This window comes from Cebus imitator, unplaced genomic scaffold (genome assembly GCF_001604975.1).
Source record: "Cebus imitator isolate Cc_AM_T3 unplaced genomic scaffold, Cebus_imitator-1.0 Scaffold114, whole genome shotgun sequence".
NCBI lineage: Eukaryota > Metazoa > Chordata > Mammalia > Primates > Cebidae > Cebus > Cebus imitator.
This window is the reverse complement of record NW_016107429.1, coordinates 3,626,422-3,635,102: the sequence shown is the minus strand read 5'-3', so window position 1 is coordinate 3,635,102 and position 8,681 is coordinate 3,626,422. Positions and strand designations below refer to the sequence as shown.

At 43.7% G+C, this 8,681-nt stretch overlaps 1 protein-coding gene and 1 long non-coding RNA gene across 13 annotated transcripts in view; one reads left to right on the top strand and one right to left on the bottom strand.

The window, feature by feature from the left end:
• The window catches only part of LOC119472713, a 5,897-nt gene extending 5,397 nt beyond the window's left edge, over window positions 1-500 (bottom strand). The window contains exon 1 of the long non-coding RNA XR_005201890.1: window positions 1-500. This exon is cut by the window's left edge and continues 1,990 nt beyond it. This is a non-coding gene — a long non-coding RNA (uncharacterized LOC119472713).
• A 1,651-nt stretch (window positions 501-2,151) lies between these two features.
• The window catches only part of TDRD3 (tudor domain containing 3), a 183,519-nt gene continuing 176,989 nt past the window's right edge, over window positions 2,152-8,681 (top strand). For 6 of the 12 annotated variants that reach the window (XR_001828155.2, XR_001828156.2, XM_017538773.2 and 3 more), the window contains exon 1: window positions 2,824-2,998. Coding sequence is in view for 5 of the 12 variants with exons in the window: in XM_017538773.2 (XP_017394262.1) it covers window positions 2,958-2,998 (41 nt within the window). In the remaining 7 variants the exon portion in view is untranslated. Of the gene's footprint in view, window positions 2,999-3,357; window positions 4,184-8,681 lie in introns of those variants that run through there. The other 6 variants (XM_017538777.2, XM_017538778.2, XM_017538772.2 and 3 more) reach the window with 5 other exon arrangements.

Here is an 8,681-nt window from a genome sequence, read left to right as displayed (position 1 = left end):
TTTTTTAATCTTAAATTACATTTTAACAGTCTACAGGTTTCCTGTAGGATATGTCTCATTGTGGATTTATTTGCCTGTGTCTTCAGGTTTAACTTGCTCAGATATCCCCTATATGTTCTTTAAATTTGTTCTCACATCTAGACCTTAGCACTATTGACATTCTGGGCCACATCATTCTTCCGAGTGCAGGGATGTCCTGTGCTTTGTAAGATATTTAGCAGCATCCCTGATGCATCCCATTAGATGCATAACACCCCTACCCCCTCAGACTGTGACAACTCAGACATTGCTAAACAGATTTGGGGGTGTGGGGTTGGTTTAGGATCCAGGGTCCAGAAGCTTGGTTAAATTCAGGTTAAACAATTTTGGCAAGAATATTTCCTTTTTTTTTTTTTTTTTTGAGATGGTGTCTTGCTCTTGCCTGCAACCTCAGCCTTCCCTGTTTAAGGCATTCTCTTGCCTCAGCCTCCTGAGTAATGGGGATTACAGGCGCCTGCCATTGCACCCGGCTAATTTTTGTATTTTTAGTAGAGATGGGGTTTCGCCATATTGGTCAGGCTGGTCTTGAACTAACTTTGTGATCCACCCACCTCAGCCTCCCAAAGTGCTGGGATCACAGGTGTCAAAGAATACTTCTTCAGTGAAGTGTATGTCTAGTTGCATGACATCTGTAAGCAGATTACATTAGATTTTCCCATTATTAGTGATTCTAGCTTTGATCTCTTAAGCCAGTGATTTTTTTTTAAAGGTAAAGGTACATTGTCTCTTCTGTAATAAGCAAGTTATGGCTTGATACTTTGAGACCAAGTGAAGATGTGAAGATCCTGCACTCCTAGTCTTTCACCTTGTGGCTTTTAGTATCCTCTGATAAATTTCCCTGAATCAATTGTGGTTGACTTGGAAAATTGTGATTTTTCTATCATTTGTTCTATATTTATTATCTTTCCCTCTGAAAGAAAAGGTCCTGTCCTCCTTTCATTTTTCGTGGCACTCCGAAGAAATCCAAAGTGTTTCATCAATTATTGTCACCATTTTTTGGATGCTCTGTTGTCCCAAACTTCTCCAGTGGGAATCTCATTCTTTAAAGGAATTTAGTGTTTTGTGAAGTATTTTATTATTGTGAGCACCAAGCAGTGGTAAATCCTTACTGAATTACACTGCATGTGAGCACAAACGGCTTCATAACCAGTGAGAAATTCTGATGATTGGGACAACGTATCATTTTCATAGTTAACAAGTTACATTAACTGTAAAATGTAAATATTTGGTAAGAAAAAATTCTAACAGCCAATAAAAATTGTTGGCTATTTATTTTTGAGTCATCTATTTACCTTTAAAATGGCAAATCTATTCCTGGCTCCTGTAAATGATGGTCAATGCCTATAAATGGAAATATACTTGTAGCATACATCTGACCTAAACACTGCATACTGCCATACATTGCAGGGAACAGGATGGAGCTAGTTCTGATGTAAACTTATCTAAACAATAATGCTTGGGAGCAAATCTCAATAGCATTCTATGTAAGGAAAGCATCGCGATTTTATAACTATGACTTTTAGGAAGACCAAACGGAATACCGCAGCTGAAAGGAGAAAAACCTATGACTTTTAGGAAGACCAAACGGAATACCGCAGCTGAAAGGAGAAAAACCTGTATTAAGGAATTTTAGCTCCACCCAGGGCAATTATCCCCTTCCTTCTGTAACTGCCAATTGCCTCCCCAATCCCAAGAGTGCCTCTGCCCAGTTCCGCAGACTCTGCTCCAAGTCTGTTTTTGATGATGCCCTTAGATGAAGCTGGGGTGGCAAGCGGCGGAGATAGGGGTTAAGTCTTCTTCCCTCGAATTGGCAGATGGGGACAGTGCCCCTCAGCAGCGTACTTTTCCCTCACCTACCGGACGCCCCAGAAGTGAAAGATCAAGAGGGTGGGGCAAACTTTTAGGGAGCGAGCGCCTCCTTGGCCCGCGAACCCGTCCGCCGGTTCCTCCCTGATTGGCCAGCGTGAGTCGCAGACGTCCAATCGCGGGGTAGCGTCCGCGGTGCCGCTCGGCGACGCCGCCGCGCATGCCCACTCAGCGACCCACTCCGCGCCCCAGCCCTCTGGGGAGCTGGCGATGGGCACCTGCGGCGAGGCGGCCGTGGTCGCCAGGCCTCACAGTACAGGCCGCGCTGGGACACGGACGGTCCCACGTGGAGGGCAACAGGAAAAACAAGCACTGACACAACTGCCCCCTTTCCCCATATCTCCGAAGTGCAGGTTTTCTTGGGTTGACCAGTCGTTTTCACTGTGGTGTCCGGCTTCAACCCGATCTGCCCGTGAGGACTCACCAAAGCCTGAGCTTCATTCGTTTCTTTGCGTCCGGGAGAACCAAAAGGCGAGGTGAAGGGAACGAATCTTTATAAGAAAGTAAACTTTTGTGCAGAATGGGCTGGGGACACCTCTGAGTCTTACTGCCCGAAACGTGGCCTTTTTAGGGCCGTCCTGGACGCGCTCTCCGTCTCTGGCCTCATCCTGCTCTCTCTGAGGTGACCGCCTGTCGGCGCTGCAAACTCCACACTTTTGCTCTACGAAGAACCTCCCCACGACTTTCCAAGGTGTGCAACTCAGAAAAGTGGCCCCCAAAACAAGTAAAAACCTTCGGTGAAGAGGCAAAGTCCCTCAGCGGTCCTCAGACTCCAGCGCCCCCAGCTCGTGTTTGGTGGATCAGGCCCCGGAGCTCCGCAGCCTGGGAGCCCCACACCAGGCCGGCCCCTACGGCCGCTCAGAAAACGCGGCGAGCGGAACCCGCACGCGGAAGCGCCGGCCGCACTGAGCATGCCCAGTTGCAGAGCCGACCAGAGGAGTTTTTTTCTTTTCTTTTTTCTTTTTTTTTTTTGAGGGGGGGGTCTCAAGTAGGAGGCCTCCCCACCACCCCCACCCTAGTCCCCCCCACCACCCCCGGCCTAAGCAGCTACCATGGCCGAGGTCCCCGGCGCGGCGTTGTCCCAGGCGGGCTGGTAAGTGGCGAGTCTCGCCGGCTGCCGGGCCGCGGGCGCGGGCCGGGGCCCCAAGGAGGTCGGGTTGGGGGCGGCGGGGTGCGTGTCGGGGTAGGCGGAGGCCGCAGTCCACCCCCGGCCTCTCCGCGGGCCCTGCGGGCCGGCTCCGCCCCCGGCGCCACGCGGAGCCGAGCGAGTCCCCTCAGCTCCCCTCTGGGCGGCGGCGGCGGCCTGGGCCCCGGGCGGCGGGCCTGGGGAGAGGCCGGGGGGCCGCGGGCCGGGCGGGTGGCAGGCCAGGACTCGGGCAAGCGGAGCGCCGGGAGGAACTGCAGCGCGATCCGCGCCGCCGCTCCGGGGAAGGGGTGTTGCTGCGGCGGGACCAGGGGAGGCGAGGGCTGGGAACGGAGTGCGGCGGAGAGGGACGAACGCGGCCGGAGCCCGCGGGCCCGTAGGAAGTTGAGGGCAGAGAGGAGCATAGCCCTCGCTGCCTCCGGAGCCGCCTCTTCTTGCCCCTTATTTCAAAGTACAGTGTTGACCAGTGTGCAGCTGCCCTCCGCGGCGCACACACAACTTCTGGAGCTAAGAATGACCGCATTGTCAACTCGTGGGGGTGCTCGGTAGAACTTTTCTTGAAAGGATGGTGTTCTGATTTGAAGAGGCCTTTCGTGTGAAGATTTTCAGGATTTGAAAGCAATGTGAAATTATGCGAAATTAGGCAGTTTCTGAAATTGCGGCCTTTACGGTAGTAATCATCCGGTTTAATTCAGTAACGCTTTTCCCAGGCTTGCACAGGCACATTCTGGGATGAAGTGTAGGAACAGCGATGAAAAAGATTTGCCTTGGCTCTCTGAAATTACTGCCTTTAGAAGAAAGAGTGAGCGTTAAAAGACCAAACAAAACCTGGGGGATTAGTGCTAAACCGTACAGAGGAACAGACGAGTGCACAGTGGAATGGGAGAGAGAGTTAATTTCCTAAAGTGGACTTAGTAAGATGGTAAGGAAAAGGCTTTCTAGCACAGAGCTGCCGGAGATGAGACATGGAAGCGCATATTGCTTGCAGACCCTATACAAGATCGATATGGTTCGCGAAAGATGTGGATTTGATTTTGTGAATACAGTTTTTGATCAGTAGAGAGATGTAATCACAACTGTGTTTTGAAGAAGCCCCTCCTGGTTTTAAAGGCACTCATCCACCCCATTTTACAGGTGAGGAGACTGAGGCACAGAGCTGTTAAGTAACTTCCTCAAAAACGACATAGCCGGAAAGTGATGGAGTTGAATATTGAGCACAGAGGGCTTGGCTCCCGGCCTGGTTCCTTTAACCCTAACGCATTATTGTACCTATAGTTTTTTTCGAAGAACAGCACTGGCGTAACAGATTGCAGAGTTGAAAACTCACCGTCTTCAGTTTTGTTTTTGTTCAATAGGAATCTCTCCTCTCAGTTTCTTTACCCCACAAGGGTGTCTTGAATAACCTTGGATCGCTCTTTCATTTCCCTGTCTCTCCATTTCTCATTAGATTGAGCGTTGATTCTTCACACTAGTTATATTTTAATTTTACAAACTCAGTCTTTCACTCCTTCCTGACATGACTTCTGCTCTGGAAAGATTAGTCTTATTTTTTTGGATCCCGAACGCATGATAACTTTGTTTTCTTTGGTCTCTTATGCTCTTCAGGGCAGGGAACTAGGCTTTATTTTTCTCTTTAACTGTATTGCCAAGGAGTGCACCAGATTGTAGATGTTATCCGTGAAGTCTAATGCAGTTGACCTTGGAATGCCCCTGCCAGTCAGAATTCTCTGGGCAGGGCCTCTACAGAAGCTTGAGTCCCACCTTGCTTTGTTAAATTGTTACAAATCTTCAGCAGTGTTACATTGTAGCATTTGCTACTTCGTATTGCAAATTGTTTTATGTTTCTCCCACCAGTCTGTGCTGCCTGTGTGTGGCAGTGACTCATAAAGGCAGTAGTACTGTAATCTGTGGGGCTAGTATCTTTCTGGGAATTTTGAGTTTCATGTAATTCCTGCTAGGTCCTGAACAGACTAGGCAGGAGGATCTCCTAGGCTTTCAGGTGGCTTTTACTAGGTCTTTAATTAGGGACTTCTTACCATGTTAAAATTTATAGTCACAAAGGTTTAATGGCAGAAAAAGAGCACTGGAAGGAAAATTTCTCACAGAAGGGCTTTCACTCATTTTAGTTCTTATATCCTGAGTTTGCTCCTATACTTGGGGTTCTCTGTTATTGTCACTGACAAACCATTTTTTAATTTAAGAAAAAATTTTTTTTTTTCTTTAAAGACGAGGTTTCACCATGTTGGTTAGGCTGGTCTTGAACTTCTGACCTCAGGTGATCCACTCACCTTGGCCTCCAAAGGGCTTGGATCACAGGCGTGAGCCACCACACCTAGCCCAAACCATTTTTCTTAGTATTCAAATCTATGTACTTATTTACTTGTAGAACCTAAAAAAAATAGATGCTAAAACATGGAAACCCTATCATTAAATCAGTTCTATTGGCTTCACCTAAAATAGCAGATTAGGGAGATATTTAGTGCTGAAAACTTAGAATTCTGAAAATGTGATGATCTTCAGGGGGGTACAGAAGATCTGTGTAAATCAGCCTGTTCAAGTTTACATTATTTTTAAGTGCATTTTTTTCCCGTCTTTTTAAATCTTCATTAGAATCCCTATAAAAATCAATATTTTAAAATATAACTTCAAAAGTAGCTACCTGGCAGACTTACAATAATTTTTTTTCTTCAATGGCCAGTAAGTCGCATACAAAGTATTAGATTTTGCTGATTTGAACTTACATGTTTCAGGGATTACAGTATAGTGGTTATGCTTAAATAATACACTAAAAGGTACCTTGTGAGATTTTGTCATATGCATGGAATAACTTCATGGGAAGAAGAAATTTAACCCTGAATTTATCTAGAGAACAGTATCACTCACTTGGCCTTTTTGTTTTCTCTCTTCAGTGATACATTCCCTTTTAGGATGATATCCCTGATCACTGTGACTGGAAATATAAAATTCTCACAGGAGAAAGATTCAAAAGGTTGATCTCTGGACATTTTGAATTTTTTTTCATCTCCGTCCTTTGTTTGTTTGCTTTTAACAGAAACATGTCACAGGGTACCTAATTAATTGTGTTTATATTTTTGAAAAAGTATCTTCTGACTGGGCATGGTGGTGGCTCACACCGGTAATCCTAGCCCTTTGGGTGGCCAAGGCGGGTGGATCACCCAAAGTCAGGAGTTCGAGACCAGCCTGGCCAAAGTGGGGAAACCTTATCTCTACTGAAAATACAAAAAAAAATTAACTGGGTGTGGTGGTGGGCACCTGTAATCCCAGCTTCTTGGCGAGGCTGAGGCAAGATAATTGCTTGAACCCAGGAGGGGAGGTTGCAGTGAGTTGAGATAGTGCCATTGCATTCCAGCCTGGGTGACAGAGCAAGATTCTCAAAAAAGAAAAAAAAAAAGTATCTTCCATGGAATTAGTGTTGTATAGCTTAACTCCCTCTTTGTGCATATGAGGAAACTGAGAGTTTCAATAATTTGCTCAGGGTTATAAATGGCAGAACCAAGAATAAGGCCCAGATGTCTAGAATAAACATTCAGTACTCATTTCCACCCAAAATTAACCAAAGTGACCACATCTAATTTAAATTATTGATCAAAACTGACACATTTTAAATTTAAAAATTGGGTTGAAACATTTTGTGGTGTGTAAATTTACTTTCCTAGTCCAGGAAAGAGAAAGGGCTTATTCTGAGGGGTGATCCTATTAGAATCAAATAAATCTTTATGTCACAGTGAATCACCTAGTTGCGAACTAGGCTTATCTGAAAATCTGGTAAATTCTGTATTTTTTGAAGTTTAAGAATACAGTTGGCCCTCCATATCTGTGGGTTCTGCATCCTTGGGTTCAACCAGTCACAGATCTAAAATGTTTGGAAACATTTAAAAAATAAAAAATAACAAAAATAAAATAAATAAAAAATAAAATATAACTTTACATAGCATTTACATTGTATTAGATATTTTAGGCAATCTAGAGGTGATTTCAAGTATACAGGAGGATGTGTGTAGATCATATGCATATACTACACTGTTTTTATCAGGGACTTGAGCATCAGTAGACTTTGTTATCTGTTGGGGGCCCTGGGACCAATCCCTTATGAATACTGAGGGACGACTGTTTCTGAAAAAGTGAGACAGTAATATTGTGTGTCTGCTTCCTTTACCCAGTAGTTTGAGTGAAGACCCTTTAAGGTAGCATATGAAGTAGCATTTCCATTTTGTTCTGAAAGAACATGTAGAAACCCAGGTTTCTAACACCCAAGGTTTAGCCATGGAGTACTCTAGGTTTTGTTTTGTTTTGTTTGTTTTGAGGGCGGGGATGGGATGGAGAGGATAAACAAATTCTTTCTTACCCCTTGAATTTCACTTTCCCCTTTGGGGTTATTTCTGTTTGATTATTCGTTCTACCACCATGGTGACATCCTCTGGCCCAAATGCATGCATAACTCCTTTCCCTTTGTTTCACCTTTGAACAACTAAGAAAGGCTACAGCTTATTAAGGTCTTTCTCAAAATGCAGAACTAGAAATCAACCAAGGGGTAAATAGAGAAAATAAGAAGCATAATGACAGCATGGGTTATAAGGCGATTATTGCTCTCTTGTCTTCATGTGCCTACTCTATTCCCTGTTACCTTAAAGATAGCTACTGTAAAGCAGTGGAACAACTTCAGGACATTTTGCTGGAATTTCTAATTCCTAGTTTTTGGCCTGTCCACAGATGAAGGGCTTCTTTTCACCCTTCCATTATGTAGAGGCTTATTCTCAGACATGTTAATGATCATGACTAAGAAACTCAGATGCCCAGTCTGCAACCACTGCTGTCCCTTTGTTTGTTTTGTTCTAGTTTTCTTAGAGACATGCCTATTTTCCATGAGATTGCTGGTGAATGATCTCACACTTCAGATGAGAAACATTATATAGCAGCATCATATATTATAAAGCAGCATCATGCAGTGTATTATATACTGTATACCTCTGCAGTAGCAGCAATATAATTATACCTTCTTATACTAGTGGTAATAGACATAAAATATGAGTTTATGCATATAATAAGAAGGTATTAGAAGTTTTGGTTTCTCACTATTCCAGTACAACTCTTAGAAATAGATATATTTTGTAGAGAATGTTGGTAGTTCTTTACAAGGTTTAATATTAAGTGCAGAGTTTTTAAAATCTAGTATTATGATACACCTTTAATTACCACAATTCATGGCCTTTAAAGTAAGTCATATGTACAAGACAGGCAGATGTAAAAACTTTGGTATACTCTTGGAAAGGATTCAAATCATTAAAACACTTTTTTATATGCTGAAGAATGTGAGAGGAAACCAATTGCTTTTTAATCAGATTTTAGGGGACCTTATTGGAGACATCCTTCTATTTTGAAATGTTTTCTGTTTCTTTAAGGAACATTTATAACTATCTCTTTGGCTTATATTATTGTGAAATTAAAATGTTCAAAGGTAATAAGCCTTGTTGACCTTCTGTCTTAAAATATATTACATATTGCTTTCCAGCTTCTACTGATACTGTAAACTGCAAAAAATGACTGGATATTGTGTTAAACTGTGCAAATGTTCAGTTTTCAAGGTGCTGTTTGCAGGTTTTTTTTTTTTTTT